Source organism: Myxocyprinus asiaticus, chromosome 29, assembly GCF_019703515.2.
Source record: "Myxocyprinus asiaticus isolate MX2 ecotype Aquarium Trade chromosome 29, UBuf_Myxa_2, whole genome shotgun sequence".
In the NCBI taxonomy this organism is placed as follows: domain Eukaryota; kingdom Metazoa; phylum Chordata; class Actinopteri; order Cypriniformes; family Catostomidae; genus Myxocyprinus; species Myxocyprinus asiaticus.
The window spans coordinates 44,368,446-44,390,273 of NC_059372.1; the positions used below are offsets into that span (position 1 = coordinate 44,368,446).

The following is a 21,828-nucleotide window of genomic DNA, read 5'->3' on the forward strand; positions in this document are numbered from 1 at the left end:
TCTTCAGTATATTAACTGAGTATCTGGAAAGTTAATTCACAGACTTGTTTTTTTTTTTGGAAGATAGCAGCTATACAGTTGATATGAGAACAAAATGAAAGCTGCCACTTATAATACACTGTTTTGCACATTGTATTCCTTTAGCTACACTCTTGCTTTGTCTGACAGTGTGGTAGTTTTTCATTATAAGTTGTTTTGTTTTGGCAGAATATCCGTATAGAAACAACATTCCCAGTGGAGTACTTTGAGCTTCTGGAATCTTCTCTCAATGGATCACACCATCATGTGAAAGCTTTGAAAAATGGTCAAACCGTCATTGATGCCACACTCAAAGCTGTTGTTGACCAAGTAGGATTTTATTTTTTCCCATTGCAGGTTTTGTGAAATGTTTCTCTAACTTCTAAAGCTCTTACATTGCTGTTTATTGGAAGTGTTCAGTGTAGTTTGGTTGCTGTCGTTGCACTTTATTGGAACTGCAGTTGTGTCTTCAGACAGGAAGTGTCCATGCCCTCTCTGTTCCTGTGCGTAATGAGCAGGACGTGGAGATCTACAACCCCATAATCCTCACACCCGCCATCCTCACGTTCCCATGGCAACCTAAAGAGGGAGCTTACCAGTACACAATCAAGGTAATGTGGTTTAACACACAAGAAAATATTAATTGGAAAAAAAATCATTAGTTTATAAAGTGTAAAAGAAATATTGTTCCAAACCCATATGACTTGGTTCTCTGTGGAACATGAAAAGGTGAAATTGTGAAGAATATCCTAGCCACTTTTTTCCATGTAATGGAAAGGAATTAGGACTGGGGCTGTCAAGCTCCAAAATGACATAAAAGTAGTCTGTACAAGTCTATATTCCAAGTCTACTGAAGCCATACTATATAGGCCTTTTCACACGGAAAGCGGCACAAGCGCTGCGTAGCTGCTGCTTTCTCTCATGGTGGAGGCGTTTTGTGCAGTCAAGGCGGTGCACGCTTCGTGGTTTCAGGGGCGGCCGGTGCCATAGTTACAATCAACAAGAACTCAATTGCACTAAGTCATCTACACGCACATAAACAGCAGCAGCAGACTTGCAATGTATGTAGGGCTGCAACTAACGATTATTTTGATAATCGACTAATCTAACGATTATTAGAACGATTATTTCTCTATTCGGGTGCAACGATTAATCATTAGCTCTTAACCGACTATTCAGCTTGTGCCCCAACTTAAAAGGTTGTATTAAACATGCTTACTAACAATAAAGAGGACAAAATCATCTTTTAAAAATACCTCTAAATGACATTCACAGAATTAAAGGGAAACATGTTTTTAAGTTTAATTTAGTAAACAATTCACTGCAAAAAATCCTATTGTTATCTTGTGTTTTTGTCTTGTTTACCATTTAAAATTGTCTAAAAATCCTTAAAACAAGATACATTTACTTGAGAAGCATCATATAAGATATTTAGACTTGCTTTAAGAGAATGTATCTTAAATATAAGTGTGTTTTGTATATGTGTATTTTTTCACTTGGTTATACTTCTGTGAGTCCAGTAAAGACAAAATATACTTACATTCAAGATCTATTCTCTAAAAGCAAGACTAAATATCTTATGTGCTGCTTCTCAGGTGAATGCATCTTCAAGTACAGAGCCCATTAGAGGACAGGGCGGGATTTTTTTTTTCTGAAATAGTTTTGCGTTCCCTCGCAATACATTTACCATGGTTTACTACAGTAACCATATTTTAACCATGATATTTGTAGTGAAACCATAGTGATAATACAGGAAAACATCATTTTGTTTGTATCATGATTTTACTATGCAATTACTGTAGTTCAACTGGTTTAACTGGTTTTACTTTAGTAATAATAATGTGGTAACACTTTTAAATAAGTTTCCATTTGTTAACATAACAGTAGTTAACATGAACTAATAATGAATTATACTTTTACAGCATTTCTTAATCTTGGTTAATGTTATTTTCAACATACACTGATGAGCCACAGCATTAAAACCACCTGCCTAATATTGTGTAGTTATTCTGAGATGATATTCTTTTCACCACAATTGTACAGAGTGGTTATCTGAGTTACCATAGACTTTGTCAGTTTGAACCAGTCTGGACATTCTCTGTTGACCTCTCTCATCAACAAGGCATTTCCATCTGCAGAACTGCCGCTCACTGGATGTTTTTTGTTTTTGGCACCATTCTGAGTAAATTCTAGAGACTGCTGTGCATGAAAATCCCAGCAGATCAGCAGTTACAGAAATACTCAAACCAGCCCATCTGGCACCAACAAGCATACATGCGATTAGCTAATCAGCCAATCGTGTGGCTGCAGTGCATAAAATCATGCAGATACGGGTCAGGAGCTTCAGTTAATGTTCACATCAACCATCAGAATGGGGAAAAAAATGTGATCTCAGTGATTTAGACCGTGGCATGATTGTTGCTGCCAGATCGGCTGGTTTGAGTATTTCTGTAACTGACCACTTAAGTCAAAGTTTTTTCAAACATTTTTCAAGGTAAAATATATTTTTTTACAAATATAATGAATTTTTGAGTCAAGAATATCAAAAGTTTTCTCAGTGTTACTCCACATGACCTGAACAAAACTGTACATTTTCAAAATTATTAATTTTTTACTTTTTACCCACAGTCTTGAGGGTCTCGTGGGATCCTCTCTGTTTTGTGGTTTTTGTCAACTAAGAGGACAAAATGGCTACCTTCAAGTTGGATACACCACATGACTTCGATTTGGTGGACAAACTTTTTTTTTTTTAAATATTAATAATTTTCTTAAAATTATTTCACTGCTTCTTTTGTATAAATATCAATAAAATTGATTGTTCTGCACTACTCATGCCAACTTCCATTTTTCCAGAATTTCAGCGAGACACTTTCTTTTTTTTTTTTTTTTTTTTTTTTTGTCTGTCTGGACAGTTACACATCATGAATTTTTTTTACTTAAGCCCCAAAAGAAATATCAAAAGGACTTTGAACTCGGTAATTAAAAACATGATGATCATAGAAGAAATGTATTCAAGCAATTCGGTTTTGGGAATTGCATTTTTAATATATTTTTGAATAATTTAATAGATCTGGACAAAAAAATGTGTCACTTCATTGACCCTTTAATGAGACTAAAAGTGCACTAAGTCAAAGAAACATGAATAACTTAGTTCAGCCTGTATATCACACAAGGCTATGGACCCTTTTCAAACAGCAAAAGAAAAAAAATCAACAATTACACTTTCACAGCTTTGCATAAGAAGGTAAAAATATAGAGCACTGGATAACATCAGTAAGAAGAGAGAAACAGGCCAAATGTTCTGTCACTCCTTCAGCAGTTGTGTTCATTGCAGCTACAGTAACTGATTTTTAAAAACTTATTCCAGGATAATATAATACAAAGTACAATTATAAATTCACTCTAAATATTTTTCAAATGGGAAATATAAAAACGTTTGCTACATTTACATTGTTAAAGAAGGCTGAAACGCGTCATAACAGGTCTGTGAAAGAAGACTTGGAATAAAGCACATAGTTGATTGGAGTACTTGTGATACTTTTATGGAGCTTTTTAGTCTTGTGTTTGTTGGAGAATGTCTCCATTCATGTCTTCAATACTGTGATCCCATCCAAGCTGATCTCCAAGCTCACTGATCTTGGCATCAGCCCCTCCCTCTGCAACTGGACCTTGGACTTTCTCACTAACAGACCACAGTCTGTTAGGATCAGCAACCACAACTCCTCCACCCTCACTTTGAACACTGGTGCACCACAGGGCTGTGTGCTGAGTCCAGTCCTCTACTCCCTCTTCACCCACGACTGCATACCTGAGCATGGCTCCAACTCCATAATCAAGTTTGCAGATGACACCACGTTGGTAGGCCTGATCAGCGGCGACAATGAGACAACCTACAGGGAAGAGGTACAGCACCTGGCAGTGTGGTGTGCCAACAACAATCTCATACTCAACACCCAAAAGACCAAGGAGCTGATTGTGGACTACCGGCGGACTAGGAAGGGCCACACATACACTCCCATCTACATTGATGGGGACGAAGTGGAGCATGTGACTAGCTTCAAGTTCCTGGGTGTCCACATCTCTGAAGATCTTTCCTGGACCTACAACACCTCCACTCTGATCAAAAAGGCACAACAGTGCCTTCACTTCCTTAGGAAGCTAAGGAAAGCTCATCTGTCCCCCCACATCCTGCTGAACATTTACCATTGCACTATTGAAAGTATACTAACAAACTGCATCACAGTGTGGTATGGCAACTGCACTGTCTCAGACCAGAAGCCCCTCCAGCGGGTGGTGAAAACTGCCCAATACATCACTGGTGTTCAGCTACCCTCCATCAAAGACATTCACCACAAACGCTGCCTAAGGAGGGTGAGAAGCATTATCAAAGACACCTCTCACCCCAACCATGGTCTGTTTACTCCTCTCCCATCTGGGAGACGCTATAGGAGTCTTCACTGTCGCACCAGCAAGACTCAGGAACAGTTTCTTTCCCTCAGCTGTCAGCCTACTGGACTCTAAACTCAGGCGCTGAACACTACATCCCACTCAGACTACATTTTTTTTTTTTTTTTTTTTTGCACATTCCCTTGCACATTTCTTTGCACATAATTTCTACCTCTTGATGCCACTTGCACTGTTATGGTCACCGGCCATATATATATATATACACCTCATTCTGTACAATGCACCTTCAGTGTTTATACTTCTTCATTTGCACCTTGTACTGTATTCATAGACATTTGCATTGAGCTGGTCTCTGCTTCTCTACCTCATAACTTTGCACTCCATAAAAATCTTTATTGTATATACTCATATATATATATATACACATTTGTATTTTTTTATTTGATATACATATATATACATACATATTGCTATTTTCACTTCTGGTAGAATGCTTACTGCATTTCATTGGCTCTGTACCTATACTCCGCACAATGACAATAAAGTTGAATCTAATCTAATGTTGTCTCTGTTTCAGGCAACTGGTGGAAGTGGAAACTTCAGCTGGTCTTCCACTAACTCGGCAGTTGCCACGGTTACAGTGAAAGGAGCTATGACCACAGTCAGTGATGTTGGAGTCAGTGTGATCTACGCTCATGACATGAGAAACCCACTGCACTTCGGAGACATGAAGGTGATGCTACACACATGAATTTAAGCTCAGTTTTTTATCGAGATTTATCTACAAAACAAAGTTTGAAGTGTAGAGTCTCTTCGTTCAGTGGTTAAGTTGAATGAATACTTTTGGTTATTAGAGGTTTAGAATAAACCCTATCTAGAATGTTTGCAAAAACACAAATTTTTTTTTTTTTTTTTTTTGAGAATTAAAAGATTACTGATGACTGCTGTTCTCACATTAATGTTTGTGGTGCAGGTGTATGTGATCGAACCGGTGGGGATGGAGTTCAGTCTGTGCGCTGTGGAGGCTCGTGTTGGGTTGAATCTGGATCTGCCGCTGCAGATCTTTGGTCAGTTGAGCGGAGAGAGAGTGACGCTCAGTGACTGTTCACACTTTCACATGCAGGTGGACATGGAGAGCCATGGCGTCTTTCAGCTGCTGGATGGTGGGTTGAGCTGAGATTGAAGGAATAGTTCAGCTGAAACTCTGCATTTACTTACCCTCATGACTTTCTCTTTCAGTGGCTCACGTTCACGCGAGAACTTGTCTAGATGTTCACTGAATAATGACGTAAAATTCAGACTTTTTCCACCACCAAAACTTATTGTATGCCTTCAGAAAACTTGGAATATGACACACGATTTGTATGGACTACTTGTACGATACCTTTGGTTCCTTATTGAAAGTTGAAGTGTGTCATTTCTGCACCACCAGATGGAATTTCAAAAATAAATATTGTTTTCAAACAGCTTTCCGAATACACCCTTTGTTTGCCGTTGATCAAACAAACAGATATTACCACCCCCAGCTCACACCATTGGTTGAGTCCGTGTTGTTGTGTCTGGCTGGATGGGAAACAAAATAGCCTTTCTAAAGGCTGTGTATAATTGTGAAATTGTATTATTGTGTTTGTGTGTTCAGGTCGACTCGCTCCAGGTCAGGGTCACTGCAGTGGGGTTCGAGTGAAGGCCTTGACACCTGGTTACACCAACCTGCTGGTTAGCTACACCCACAGCAATGTTCACCTCAGCGCAAAGATCACTATTGCTGCCTACCCTCCTCTAAAGGTGAATTCTTTTAGATGTGTTATAATGTTCAGAAGTTACACAGGTGAAGAAATGAGCAGCGATGTTTACATAGTGGCATTTATTTCTTCCGTCAGTCGATTGACCCCATGTCTGTTGCCGTGGTGACGCTGGGCTCCTCCAAAGACATGACCTTTAAAGGTGGCCCCAGACCGTGGGTCCTAGAACCATCCAAGTTTTTCAGGAACATGACAGCTGAAGACCACACCAGTGTTGCGCTGTCACTGTATGGACCTGCCTCACGAGCATACTCCACACATCTGCTCAGAGCCACATGTCGAGCTCTGGGAGAACAGGTATGTGATAGAAAAGTCTGAGACCACTAGAGAACATGCTTCCGTTTTGCAGTTTGCAGCATTTCGGCTCTACAAATGGATACTAAAGATGTCTTGTGTGATGCCATGTCAAATTTTAAAAACACGTCTCAAGACTTCTGCATTCTGTTGCGCTCTTGTCTAGTTGTTTTGAATCTGTTTTGAGTCTGAATTAACCCCGGACGGGAATAATTAATCATTAAATGATCAAGTAAAATTTACAGCCTTAATTTCCAGGTTTAAATTCGATTTTGAATCCCATATTTTCAAAGTGCTGCCAGACTTTTTTTTACCCCACTTTATATCCCGTTAAAATGATCCTGTAGAAATGTTTGCTGACTGATATGTTTGAGATGGTCATTGAAATGTTTGTGTATTGACAGGTGTTAGCAGTAACTGTCGGTAACCAGCCCACCGTGACGAACCCGTTCCCTGCAGTGGAGCCAGCAGTGGTGAAGTTTGTGTGTGCACCTCCATCACGTCTCATGTTGACCCCTGTCTACACAAACCCACAGTTGGATGTGTCCTGCCCACTGCTGCAGCACAACAAACAAGTGGTGAGCACTCAAACCGCGCACACACATCTGGAGTCTTATCATCAGATGCACTGAATTGGGAATCCAGAACTAGTTCTCATTCAGAACCAGTTCCTTTTAAAAATACCGGAATTAACTATCTTCATGGCATTCAGGTTCATTAAATGGTTCTGAAACATCTGCATTCTTCTGCCAGTGCAGAAAGAATATATAATATGCAACATGCATTGGCCCCAAAAAATGTTTGGACTATTTGTTTGAGTGGCCCACCCAGCCCGACACAACAACATTGACTCAACCAATGGAGTGAGACCAATGGAGTTTTCATTGTTTGAAAACAACGTTATTCTTGCAGTTCCATTTGATGATGCATAAATTAAACACTTCAACTTTAAGGAACGAATCGTTAAGTAGAATCGAAAATCAGGACTAGATTTGTTAAATTCCCTAATCTCTAAATGTGAACTTCAAAAGTGTTGTATTTTCGGTTTGTAGGTGCCAGTTTCTAATTATCACAACCCAGAGCTGGACGTGATGGCATTTGATCAGCAGGGCAGGAGGTTTGATAACTTCAGCTCTTTGAGCATCATCTGGGAATCATCTAAAGTGTCGCTGGCGAGTATTGAGCCGACCATGCCCATGCAGTTACACTTAGATGAGGGTGACAACAAACAGATGAAATTGCACGGTACCTTCAAGGAATATTTCAGACTGTAAATAATGAGGAATTACTGTGTGTATATGTATGAGATGTGATGATGTTGATGATGAACTCTGTGCAGGTCGTCAGACGGTTCTTGTGCATCATGAATCAGGCGTTGCAGCCATCACAGTGACGGCAGTGGGCTATCAGACATCCCACCTGCAGGCAGCAGTGGTTTCCAGCGGGGTAGGTTCCTCTGCAGGATCGATCTGACAGTTATGTCAGGGTGTTTTCACACTACAGCTTTTGGTGTGCACCTGAATCTGTTTGATGACCGAATTCAGTTTGTTTGTTTAGTGTAAACATGGTTTTCTGAACTCGGGTGCGCATAAGCGAACCGCAAAAGAGTCCACTTGAAAACCGGCATTTGAACCAAGTGATCGAACCAAGTATGCAGGGAGTGGCTGAACTGCAGTTTCTAGTGTACATGAGCTCATGAACGGTTTCATTTCCTCAGCAGGAAGTGACTGATATTCTCTAACCACAGTTACTGTTGCCAACAACAAAGCAAACCACTAAAGGAAGCTGAAATGCTGACAGTTCTACATAGGCAACAACCATTTAAGGCAGCATGCTTTTTGGAATGGCACACATTAAATGTCCCTACTGCCTGACAGATATCAGATAACCCAAAGGTTTTGATACTGAATAAAATGTAGTTATTTAAATTTGACTTTTACCTCAGCACTGTCTGCCATTTTGTTGTTGCATGTAAAATACTGTTAGATGTTAGCTCTACTGCCTACTTGTTGAACAGCCTTCATGTTGGGAGTGCACCTATGATGCCTTAAATGTTGATAGGCAGCTCACTAGTGTTTGGAAAAGAGGTTCATTGTGAAAAATATGCAATAAATCTTGGCTCATAATTTTTAATTAGATGACAGGGTTTTTCCTGCATAGAGAATTACTATGCAGCAGCCTCCATCAAATTTCTTGCCGCCTCCGCCTGTCTACAACACTCTGGCAGGTGTCTTCATGGAAAACACTAACAAGCGTTGCACTCGGTGGATTGTCATTTGTAACTTCAAATCTCTGCAATAATAATACAAAAATTCCGTTGTCGAATAGTCGCTTGATGACATTTAACATAACATGAGATCATATAAAACTATAATGATGACACGCGAGACGAGAGGAGCGCTGCAGTTCGAGGGTCTGATAGAAACACAGATCACAGCTTGGCGATATATCTTTATTTCATCCTTAATTAAAGTTCATATAATACAGGAGGGTGACATGTAAATAAGCACAAACTCCAAAACTGTCATTCTCTGTGTGGTCAGAGTCGCTCCAACCAGTCGCAGAAGTGACCCAATCTGAGCAGGAGTCGAGACCGGGAGAGATTTAAAGTTCCGCCGGCTGATGCGCACTCTAACGCTCGTCTCTCACCCCCGCTATCTGCAGCTCGCAATCGCATTGTTGCATCATTGATGAGATCATCATGATAAGAGCAATCTTATGTGAAAAATAACACTAAAATGACAAAACGTGTGTGTGTAATATATATATATATATATATATATATATATATATATATATATATATATATATATATGTATATATGTATATATGTATGTATGTATGTTTTGGATAGACTAGATTGACACATGCTTATCAATAATACTCTTATGGCTAAAAATGTTTACAGTGTTCAGTGACTAAAATGTCAATAATGACTAAATGTTACTAAAATATGACTAACATATCAACAGTTTTCATTGACTAAAACTACATTAAAATGCCCAGACTTTGTCAACTAAACCTTGACAAAAAAAAATAAAAAAATAGGATAAGGTTTTCTAAATATGATAAAAACTAAAAAGGACATTTGACACAGGACTAAGACTTAATTAAAAAAACAGCTGACAAAATTAACACTAGTATTCATTTGCCAGGTCATTAGGAGCCAACGTTTATGTGTTTTTAACATCACTTTTTTTTGTCAGTATGGTACCACCTCCGCCTCATTTTGAGCCAGGAAAAACCCTGGATGACAACCTATATGTATTCACTGTTGTGTTAAAACTGTGTTATTGAGTCTGGTTTATTTTTTTGTAATTTACTTCTATGCCGATTTCGCTCACTTGTGTCATATGTCCGTTACAGGGTTCAATACAAGTTGACCTTACTCAAAAGCATTTGTAGCACAATATTTATTACCACAAAAATTATTTTGACTTGTCCCTGGTTTATTTTAAAATAAGTAAAAATGGTGATTACAGTGAGGCATTCATGGACGTGAATAGGGCCAGTCCAAAAAAAGTATAGACACAAAACATAAACATTGTGGTGTGATAAAATCACTTACTAACCTTTTATGTGTAAAGTTATTTCCAATCTTACAACTTCGTTGCCATGTCGATGCAACGCCCATTTACCCTATTAGCGAACAGATATTTTATCACACTAAAATTATGTTAACACACATAATGTTTACGTCTTGTGGCTATACTTTTGAAACAGTGTATTTTAATGTTTCTGTACTGGCCCCATTCACTTCCACTGTAAGTGTCTCACTGTAACCCAGATTTTTGCTTTAAAGAAAAAAGAGGGAGTAGCCAAAAATGTTTTGTTGTAATCAACATTATGCAACAAATGCTGTCGATTAAGCTTATTTTTGTATTGAAGCCAGAATATTCCTTTTTAATTTGTTCTGTAGTTTCATTTTGTATCGTGATTTTCAGTCATAAGCTTAATTTACATAATCACTGGCCAGTATGTGAGAGACGGAGCGTGCATTATCGTCTGCAAGCGGGAGGTCGTAAACTTGCCAGAGGGCTCGCAGAGAAAAAACTAATGATCAAAATATGAATAACTACAGTCTTGACCAACACAAAATAATTATTGTTTTAAAGCTTAGAAGCTGTACTTTGCAATGCATATAGGTATTATGACCAAAACTGAACAAGTGCTTTGAAATTTGTGGACAAATCAGAAGTGTTCCGGTTTGATAATTTATTCATAATTTTGCACTACTCATATTATTGTAATTGGTAAAAACATCAAACTGATCAAATAACCATGTGTGATATGTTGTTAGAAAGCTTTCAAAGAGCAGAATACAACCAGCCTATTTGTTTAACTCACAGGCAAAAATATAGTGAGAAATAGCTAGAATCTTTGTATCTATGTAAAGTATCTATGTCTTTTACATACTTCTAAACAGGTGTTTATATACTGTATATATAATATATATAATATTTCAAATCAAATATTTTTGAGATTTTTCAGCAGTTTATTAGGCTCAGAGTCTCAGAATTTATCATAATCTATATCATTAAAAAATGTGTACAAATATTTTTTTTTTTTTTTGAGCTAAAGCTTTTAATTTTGGGGATGGCCCTGAAACAGGAAATCTTTAAAAACACCCTTCAGAGCTTAAAGGATTAATCCCTTGACCGTCAGGACTCCCTGCTGAGGTAATGGCTCCAGCACATCAAAAAATTGTTCTGTCACCGGTGCGGGCTCTTGTGTTCTCGTCAAGTGGCCAATGAGCTGCTTCTCACACTAAAGAACTGACTAGACGCCATGCTGATCTGAACATTTTTAACTTGTGATCGCACTCACAGCTGCATATCACAAATGCAGATTGTAATCCATAGTGATTCTGTCACTAAGTGTTTTTCTTGTTTTTTGGGGTGGGTTCTAAAGGGACTAATGAAATCAGAAAGCGGAGGCACAACAGTCTGTTTGTATTGAAAGGAATTTCTTTATTCACTGAAAACTGCATATGGACATATGCGTTCTATGGCAAGCCTTGGGGATAAATACACAATAACACGCTTTCACAAGGTAAAGTTATAGTCGCCAAGTGTGACACCCTCAGCCAATATTTAGTTGTTTGGAGCCTGCAAGTGTGGCGCTGGCTTAAAGGAACCTCATTTCATTCTGTTCATTGAAAAAGTGACTAAATCTGACTTTGTTTTTCAAGAAAATCAGTGAGCACTTGCCAAGGTAGATTAATGTTTACAGCTTGCACAAATGCACATTTGTCGGTTTAGTTCATTGTTGAGGCAACCGGTTGGCAGAGGCTTCTGCTGTGGATACAGTTTCTTTGCATGTCAACCAAAACTCTATAATGTATAATTTCTCAAAACATGAGAGGGACATGTACCATGATATCCACTAACTGTTGCTACGCCCCTGGAACAATCCTTTTACTCAAACATATTCAGTCATTAGTGAACTTCAATATGAAATAGAGCTGTGATTGTGTGTGTGTGTTTATGTTTATGTTAGTTTGATCCAATGACTGCCATTTCCACCACACTGGAGCTGCTGCTAGTGGAGGATGTGCGAGTAACCCCTGACACCATCACCATGTACAACCACCCTGATGTGACGGTAACACCTCTCACTCCCACCATTGGTTACTCTGCTCTCTCAGCTTGTGATCTGTGCTTTACACGTTATGTGTTTGTATCTGCAGGCTGATCTGAATCTGCGAGAGGGTTCAGGTTATTTCTATGTCAACACGAGTGTCGCTGGAATCGCTGATGTCTCGTTCCAAGAGTCTCAGGGAATTGCTCAGGTGACATTTAAACACATTCCTCGAGATTTGCACACTAGTCTGAATTTTATTTGCCAGTGTTTTCATTGATTTTTCATGGCAGCCAATTTTTTACTTGATGAAAAGAAAAGATTAAATGCTTTTACCAGTGGTGGCCTGAGGCAAGAAAGTCTGAACCTCTTTAGAAATGCATTCAAAATGAACAACTAAATTGATCAAATGAAACTGTTTTAATCAATTTCCCTACTCAAGTGCATATAGTGTAACAAGATGTATGTTTTATATACATCTAAAGTTTGGAATAATGAACAGATTTTGAAGAAATTGGTACTTTTATTCACCAAAGTGGCATTCAACTAATCACAATGTGTAGTCAGGACATTAATAATGTGAAAAATTACTATTACAATTTAAAAAAATTTTTCAGATCTTCTTAAACTACAAAGATTTCTCATCAAAAAATCCTCCAAGTGCAACAATGACAGCTTTGCAGATCCTTGGCATTCTAGCTGTCAGTTTGTCCAGATACTCAGGTGACATTTCACCCCACACTTCCTGTAGCACTTGCCATAGGTGTGGCTGTCTTGTCGGGCACTTCTCATGCACCTTACAGTTTAGCTGATCCCACAAAAGCTCAATGGGGTTAAGATCCATAACACTCTTTTCCAATTATCTGTTGTCCAATGTCTGTGTTTCTTTGCCCATTCTTCTAACCTTTTCTTTTTGTTTTTCTGTTTCAAAAGTGGCTTTTTCTTTGCAATTCTTCCCATAAGACCTGCACCCCTGAGTCTTCTCTTTACTGTTGAACATGAAACTGGTGTTGAGCGGGTAGAATTCAATGAAGCTGTCAGCTGAGGACATGTGAGGTGTCTATTTCTCAAACTAGAGTCTCTGATGTACTTATCCTCTTGTTTAGTTCATCTGGCCTTCCACATCTCTTTCTGTCCTTGTTAGAGCCAGTTCTTCTTTGTCTTTGAAGACTGTAGTGTACAGCTTTGTATGAAATATTTCAAGCATTTCAAGCATTGTATTTTGTAAATTGTATTTTTGAGAAATTTCGAGATTCTAGAGAAAGCAGTTTCTTTTTTGCCATTTTTGACCTAATATTGACCTTAAGACATGCCAGTCTATTGCATACGGTGGCAACTCAAAAACAAACACAAAGAAAATGTTAAGCTTCATTTAACGAACCAAATAGCTTTCAGCAGTGTTTGATATAATGGCAAGTGATTTTCTAGTACCAAATGATCAATTTAGCATGAGTACTCAAGTGTAAGGTGTTGGAGTGATGGATGCTGTAAATGGTGCCTGTCTAGATTTGATCAAAAATGACTTTTTCAAATAGTGATGGTGCTGTTTTTTACATCAGTAATGTCCTGACTATACTTTGTGATCAGCTGAATGCCAATTTGGTGAATTAAAGTACCAATTTCCTTCCGAAACAGCAAAATCTGTAAATTATTCCAAACTTTTGGCCACCAGTGTGTATATATAAAAGTTTTGATCACTGCAGAAATGCCAAACTCACCGATCAAAATGGTCATTTATTTTTACTACAGTGTTCTATGACATTAGTGGACTTTTTTAGTCTGTTAATGAACTCAAATGACTACAGACTCTGCGTTTTTCCCTGCACGCTGTAAAATCTATTGAATGAGAGTGGGATGCAATCTGGTTTTTGTGTACCTCAGGTGATCCCAGTACAGGCGGGGGTCTTGCAGGTGATGGTTCATGACCTCTGCTTGACCTTTCCATCCCCCACCACGGCTACAGTCCACATCTCTGATATTCTGGAGATTTATGTGCGGGTGGTCGACAAGGTGAGTGATGCCCATTCAAAGACTAAAATAAGATCTGTTAAATGAATTCATCTAGAAATTGATTACAAGATGGTAGCTAGAGCCATTTGAACTAAAGTTGAAGTTGAATAAATATGTTTTATAGATTTAAAGCTTGTGTAAAACACATTTTTAGCTGTTTTATTTTATTGTCCCTGAATTGAGAAATTTTGAATGACTACTTTCATTGTATGACTCTTGCTATGATGTGCTTTGTTATTATGAAATGATTTTGATATGAAAGATGAGATTCAGATAATGACAATCTTTTCAGGTGGAGATTGGCAAGTCAGTGAAAGCGTACGTTCGAGTTTTAGACAGCAATAAGAAGCCCTTCCTGTCCAAATATTTCTCTGTGATGAACCTCAAGCTGAGGGCAGCTTCATCCATCATCTCTCTGCAGTGAGTAACTGTTTCAATCAGTTCTAATCAGCTCATTTCTCTGTTGTCTGTGAGAGCTTATGAGCATGTCTTGTTTGTCAGAGCTCTGTCAGATTTATCAGAGGAGGATACGGGCACGTTCCTGGTGAAAGGGCTGGTGATCGGTCAGACCAGTGTGTCTGCTGTGGTCATAGACAAAAACGGCCGGAAAATCACCTCTGCACCACAACAAGTTGAAGTAAGCCTCTTCCATGCATTCATGTAGCTTGTTCTGCCTAACACAAAAATAATGTTTGTATACATTTGTTTATAGTTCAGTTTTAGGATTATTTACAGATGGGAAACCTCATGCCATCAATGTGATGATGACGATGTGTTTGCATACAGATGCAGTATTAATAGATGTCTGGTTTTTTTCTTTCTATAATTTGTAGGTATTTCCCCCCTTCAGACTGCTGCCCAGGAAAGTCACTCTAATAATTGGGGCAATGATGCAGGTAATATATTCTGGGGTGAATCTCATAAGAACAGGCCTAAATCTCATTTCACTTAGTCTGGCATAGCAAAAGGTATGTGGCGTATTCTGGCCAAGAACCGCCCACTTAGACAGGAAGAGGCCTTCTCACTGACATGTAAAGCAATCAATCACAATTCATATTGAACATGTGTTGTTTAGGGGCAGAGGTTATCTGAGAAATATTATACCACAATAGTAATGGAAAAATGGTTTGGTATTCTCCATGAACATTTGTACAGAAAACATGGAAAAATAGTGGAAAATGTGCTGAGACTTCAAGGATAGTATTGTACAGAAAAGAAAAAAAAAACTTCAGAAGACATATCGAAGAAAACAAAGCAAAATTTAAAGTTCTGTTTGTGGATATCCAATGTACTGGATATTCAGTAAGTTGTATAAACGACTTTGTTTCCTGGCAGACTGATATACATACCTTATGTACCCTTACTCACAGAAGTTGCTTAATACCAGCCAATCATATTAGAGCTTACTAGATCGAGAACAGTTTTTTCCAGTTTTGTGTGAAATTTGTAAAAATGTCAGATGGTTGGAGATCTGTGGGTGTGCTGTCTGACACTGAGACTATATTTTACCCCAAAATCAAATAATTAAAAAAAAGAGAATTTATATCTGTCTTAAAGAATGTGATGCCTATTTTAGGACTATTAAGATTTTTTTTTTCATTGTGAAATCATTTTCATGACAATTAAGCACATTTTCTCTCCAAATTCAGACAAGTGTAATGCAAAATAAATACATAAATGGTTTTAATTACTTTAATACAGTCTGGATGCAATGATTTTTGAAATAAATTAAACTGTATTTTACAAATGTACTGTACAATTCAAATAATATGTCATTTTTCATTAGAGTTTGGAGAATTTGCTGGGGAAATATGCTTAAAGGTGCTGTGTTTTTTTATTTATTTATTTTTATTAAATGACTTGTCTCTGTAACAGCCCTAGGCTTGGTAAACAGTGGCGCAAAAGATGTCCGCTGGCCCGATCAGATTGGTTTTAGCCAATCAGAAGACATTCTGCCTGTCAGTTATTAGCTATGTTTCCATCCAAGTTGCGAACTGTGAAAAATCTGAATTATCGCAAGAACAAAGTTGGAATAAAGCCATGTTTCCATCCCATGTGTTCAAAAGAATTAAACGGTAAACATTTTTTTTAATAAAGTACTTGTGTTTTATAGCACGCAGACAAAACACTGTAAGGAGCTTCATGTCTGTGAAAGACAGCGCGTCAGTTTCATGAGCACTATGTGTGTGTGTTTCTCTGTCCTTATGACTTTACTGTGCAGATCTATAATAAATTTTTCAAAAGTGTTGAACATGGTCTGCTGCACAGTTCAAGTTTATATTCAAATTATTTTTGTCTGCAAACTCTATACAGGCTTTGGATTTTCAGGACACTGGTATTTCAGAATGACCAGAGCATGCTGGTTATTATATAAATATTCAGTAACATGACTTTTTTTATGCACATCTTGTATTCCTAATAAATTCAGTAGGAGTTTATTTGGTAAATGTGTTTCCATCATAGTTTATGCACATTTCTTCTTATTGATTAAAAAATGCATCCACTTCAAGCGAGCATATCAGTTTTTGATGGGCATTTTGGAGATTTTATTTGCATCTTGGTGTTTCTATCCAGCAGTTTTTATGCGATTTCCCAAAATACGCAGAAAGTATGTGGATGGAAACTAGGGATGGATCGATATGGTTATCTCACGATTCGGTTTGATATACGATATGAGGTTCACGATTCGATATAATCCCTATTTGATATAATAACACTTAAGTTTTTAAAAATAGTGGCTACATTCAGGCTGATCAGGTGCAGAACCAGCAACTGAACAGAACTAAAACCTGTCCTGAAAAAAGTATGTGAAAGCGTATATTTATATTTTAATCATTTGTTTTTCACCATTATTATAATCAAAATATAACTTTGTAAAAATACAAAAGTTCTACATTATATGAATTAATATAAAATCATGAAATTGTATATATAATAATGATATGAGCTATTACTGTTTTGAAGTAATGTGTACAATTTACAAGTTTACATTCAATTGTATAAGAGGCTAAAAAGGTTACTGTCACTTTAAGGGTTCAACGAGCACCTCAGAGTTTTCCGGTTCAGCGAACATCAACGAGAAGCTCTTAGTTTCTTTAGCACATCCATGCTGTGTGAGATTAAAATGTACTTTTTTATCTGACTGTAAAGAACAGAAAGGATATTAAGACACATTATTCAATGAAAGTGGAGTGCGTCTCATCTTGATGGACACACATTACACGGAGGAAACGATCCGTTTTAATCTCAAGCACCTTTCATCAAAACAAGCCGATTTTTCAGGTATTCTAGTACTTACATTTTTAAAAGTTAAATTCAAGCACTTCAAGGACCTTGTGTGAATCCTTTTAAACAGTGTTTTTGGTTCACGATTTATATCAAAATTCAATCTATCGTCCCATCCCTAATGGAAACTTAACTACATTTACAGCTCAGCCTATATATGCTCGTATAAGTGCCGGTACGTGTCCTGTTCCTGCGAAACTCACGGGGACCCTTCACCCTCTATCGCTCTATGCTCTAATATAATGGCCTCCAAGTGTGTGTGTGCGCGCGTGCGTGTCTTCGGAGTACGGAGTTTTGGAAAGAGTGGGCGTGGCTAATCAATGGCCAAGTCTGGTGGAAGTTCCAGAATGGCTAAAATCGCTAGCAGAAACGTAAACTGTCATGAAAATAATATCACCATGCAAAAACACTCATTAGTCCTAAAATAGGCTTCTATTCTTCCTGCTAATTGTTCTTGAATGTTCTTGACTGGTTTAGTTAGAGTCACCCTCTTGCACCACAGCAGACTTCAATCTTTGTGCCTAAAGCATTCTGATGTGTAAATCAGACTCATGTGTTGATTTGTAGATCACATCAGAAGGAGGACCACAGCCACAGTCCAACATCCTCTTCTCTCTGTCGGATGAGAACATCGCCTCCGTCAACAGTCTGGGACAGGTTCAGGGCCTGTCTGTGGGCAACATGACTGTGGCCGGTGTGGTTCAGGCGGTCGACACGGAAACAGGCAAATTGGTGGTGGTGTCACAGGTGATGCTGCAAAGTCGGACAGATGTGAGGTTTATATAAATTTGCTTTGATCTGTGTGTAAATGAGTTCAATGCTGTTATTAACAGGATCGGGTGGATGTTGAGGTGGTCCAGCTGAAGGCCATCAGAATCAAAGCCCCCATCACCAGAATCAAGACTGGAACACTGGTAACACGCATGTTCATTTCAGAGTTTAAGAATTGGCTCCCTTTCCTTTTAATGAGTTGGTGTTGGAATTTGAATTAATATTTAATATATATGCAATTCAGTTGTGAATGTACAATTCTGATAAGAGGATTTGAGTATGTCATAAAGCTTTGTTGTGTTGCTGTAGATGCCGGTGTATGTGATGGGACTGACCAGCAGTCAAACACCCTTCTCTTTTGGGAACGCTGTACCTGGTCTGACCTTCCACTGGTCTGTGACGAAGAGAGATACACTGGACGTCAACACACGGCATGCAGAGGTCACAACAACACTCACTCTTATTTGTACAGTGCCTCGTTGAGAATGTGTGTGCTTATTTCTGATCACAGAGTGGTTGATTGGTTCCACTTGAAGTGTGTGTGTGTGTGTGTGTTGTTGATTGCTTGCCAAAAGATCACTTGCCATGCAACGTGATTGCCGATACAATCATATTGTAACTTTTTTTTTTTGTCTTGAAATACTGCATCAACAATTTAGATCCCCCTTATTGATTTGTTTTTTTTTATTATTATTTGAGAGCACTCGTACATTTTCCAACATTTCAGTATAGAGTATTACAGTATAGAGAAACTGTATTCTGACTGTCAGATGTGTCCTGCAGGCGTCAGTGCAGCTCAGCGCCGAGCACAACTTTGCCATGAGTGTGTTTGGCAGGAGTAAAGGACGCACTGGACTGAAGGTGATCCTGAAGAGCAGCATCCCTCTCGCTGGACATCTGCAGGACAACACACTGGAACTACATGATGAGATACAGATACAGGTGCGCTCACATCTTAATCTGTTATTCATAGAGGCATCACTGTTTGCTCTGTTGACTCTGTTTTCTTGTCCATTATAATGGTGATGTTGAGTTAAAATTTGGTAAACAGAGAGCCATGTTTAAACTACGGCTGTCGATTTAACACGTTAATTCAGTGCGATTTATATAAAAATTAACGCAATTAATCATGTTCCTGGACTGTAATAAGGAATATTCCAACCATCTGAGCAATTTAAGCTTGAAGTACCACCTATTTTCTCCAGGGGGCAGTAAGTGAAATTCGCTGTATAGGCAGCGTGCAGCTTATACAGAGAACAAACCACATTTACCGAGAGCAGACAGCACAAGATGAGAACACGTCCTTATGTTCAAACACAGCTTGGAGTGCAAATCCGAATGCAGTGATGTCAAGACATGTTTTTCTAAGTTTCAACTATGCTTAACTTGACACAGAGACCTAAAAATGGCAAGTTTATGACTTAACGTAACAGACGCTCCAAAAGCATCCGTGTGACGCAGGTGTACATTGACGGGTCCTTAGAAAAGCCTTCATAATCTATTTTGGACAGATTCAGGAATTCAGTTGCAAAATGGATTGCTCAGGACTGTAAGCCAATCACTGGCTTAAGTTCAGTAATATGTAAATAAACAATATATTGCATTCTAAAGCCATTTTTTGTATTGTCTTCATGCTTTACTTGTCTGCCACACTAATGCATTTTAATTATTAGAATTATTATTTTTATAATATATATTTTTTTTATTTGTAATTATTTAATCGTTATATATTAAATTATTATTTGAGGGCTTTCTCAGCAAATATTTATATATGCGATTAATAGTGATCAATTCAATTAATTAATTGGAGTACCATGTAATTAATTCGCTAAAAAAGTTTGATCCAATGACAGCCCCAGTTTAAACCTATTGTTTATTGAAATGTTGAATGCAGGTTTATGAGAATCTGCAGCTGCTGAACCCAGAAGTTAAAGCCGAAGAGATACTGATGTCACCAAACTCGCTGCTGAAACTACAAACAAACAGGTAACATGACAACAATCTACTAAGATTATTTGTTACAACTAGCTTGGATCAGGCCAAGAACCCCTTGGTTGGTAGAGGGACCCCCTGTTACATATTATATAATATTGAGTGTTGCATTGTATGTCTATAATAATGTGTATGGTACCATATTAATGTGTGTATAAACTTGTTTACATTGCAAAGCCAATAAAATAAGCATTAAATAAAGTACAGCAGGGGTCTGCAACCGTTTGGACAAGAAGTGCCATTTTTAACTTTTCTTGTTAATCACTGTGCCTTATGCCTTTCAAAAAGAAAGGTAGGTGGGTGGATGGATGGGTGGATAGAGAGACATTGATAGGGATGTCAATTTTCAGACATTATCATAATTGATCGTAGTGGAAATTAACGATCAGTTAATCAATTCATCGTTAACGTTAATACTGCAAAACGCACGTGGAGGACTCCAACTAACATGTGCTTGTAGCTTACTAAATATTCTTAATTCAGTGTATTTTTAACATTTAAGTTATGTTTAGTATGAATTTGTGAATTGTTTAATTACTGTTCATTAAAACTTCACGTTGTGGATCGTGGGATATTTTTTAATTGAAATGATGTCAAATTATAACACAATAGCTTACATAACATACCATTGGGGATGGCGAGATGAATGTCTGGTGAATGCGCCTTTGTGCTTTACTGACAAAAAGAGTAGAGACAGCCTTCTCAACATCTGCTGGCATGATTACTCAAATTTGTCCTGAAATTCAATAATCGATGATCGATAAGCTTAATCGATCAAATTATTAACAACAATTAGACGTTTATCAATTAATCAATAACATACTTAATAGACTTGATTGATTGATTTGTGATGCCTAATGCATTTACTATGTTAAGGTAAACCTTATTGTAAAGTTTGCAATTTTCATTAAACGGTTGTTATTGGTAATTTAAGTGCATCATTTGGAGTTGTGCAGTCTTAAAATGTTTAATTCAGAAACACAATAACGAAAATAGTAAAAATATATAAGTGATATACACTAGAGCTGGGTGATACCTAGAATATTCATGATATAATAGTGGTGATTTTGCAGACAATATAAAATGAAGCAATAATGTGAATACCGTGATGATTTTATTGTTGGCCATTAAGTTTCATAAAGAGCATCAGTAGACTAAATTCACAATCTTCAGGGCAGCACAATTAATCAAAATAACATCAAATGGTCATACAGTATGTGATTATTATCATGTGAGTGTGTGCCCTCTCTCCTCTTCGAAAACAAACTTCGGGAACTATCGGTAGTGCGATATTCTGCTCAAGGAAATGTGTGATACAGCCACTCCGTGTCCATTCATGAGGCTCTGTGTGCTGTTTAGTGCTACAAAGTCTGCGAGCAAACCTTTTCAGTGATTAACTAAATTGATAAACTGAATTCAAATCCAAATAGATCTTCACATCATTCGCACGCGGAGGGGTAATCAATGACATATGAGCAAAAGCAAGCGAGAGAGGAATATGTTTTTTATTTGTGTAAAATTAGTAAAATGTTGAAGTCCCTCACACCTATATTCCTATGTTACTCTTGCAGTAATCATTTATCATATCATGCAGCCTGTTTTATTCAGTTGTGTGCTGAATTTGCAGACAAAGTATTGAAAAAACATCTTTCCAAGAAGATTCAGTAGG

At 37.8% G+C, this 21,828-nt stretch overlaps 1 protein-coding gene across 1 annotated transcript in view; it reads left to right on the top strand.

The window, feature by feature from the left end:
* The window catches only part of LOC127419863 (nuclear pore membrane glycoprotein 210-like), a 60,756-nt gene that overhangs the window by 16,151 nt on the left and 22,777 nt on the right, over nt 1-21,828 (top strand). Inside the window, exons 10-29 of the mRNA XM_051661634.1 lie at nt 208-348; nt 492-629; nt 5,003-5,158; nt 5,399-5,588; nt 6,065-6,210; nt 6,306-6,524; nt 6,926-7,099; nt 7,574-7,766; nt 7,861-7,967; nt 12,021-12,125; nt 12,211-12,312; nt 13,983-14,111; nt 14,404-14,531; nt 14,613-14,748; nt 14,945-15,007; nt 17,964-18,143; nt 18,230-18,310; nt 18,477-18,608; nt 18,951-19,109; nt 20,062-20,153. Coding sequence (XP_051517594.1) covers nt 208-348; nt 492-629; nt 5,003-5,158; nt 5,399-5,588; nt 6,065-6,210; nt 6,306-6,524; nt 6,926-7,099; nt 7,574-7,766; nt 7,861-7,967; nt 12,021-12,125; nt 12,211-12,312; nt 13,983-14,111; nt 14,404-14,531; nt 14,613-14,748; nt 14,945-15,007; nt 17,964-18,143; nt 18,230-18,310; nt 18,477-18,608; nt 18,951-19,109; nt 20,062-20,153 — 2,771 coding nt within the window. The remainder of the gene's footprint in view (nt 1-207; nt 349-491; nt 630-5,002; nt 5,159-5,398; nt 5,589-6,064; nt 6,211-6,305; nt 6,525-6,925; nt 7,100-7,573; nt 7,767-7,860; nt 7,968-12,020; nt 12,126-12,210; nt 12,313-13,982; nt 14,112-14,403; nt 14,532-14,612; nt 14,749-14,944; nt 15,008-17,963; nt 18,144-18,229; nt 18,311-18,476; nt 18,609-18,950; nt 19,110-20,061; nt 20,154-21,828) is intronic.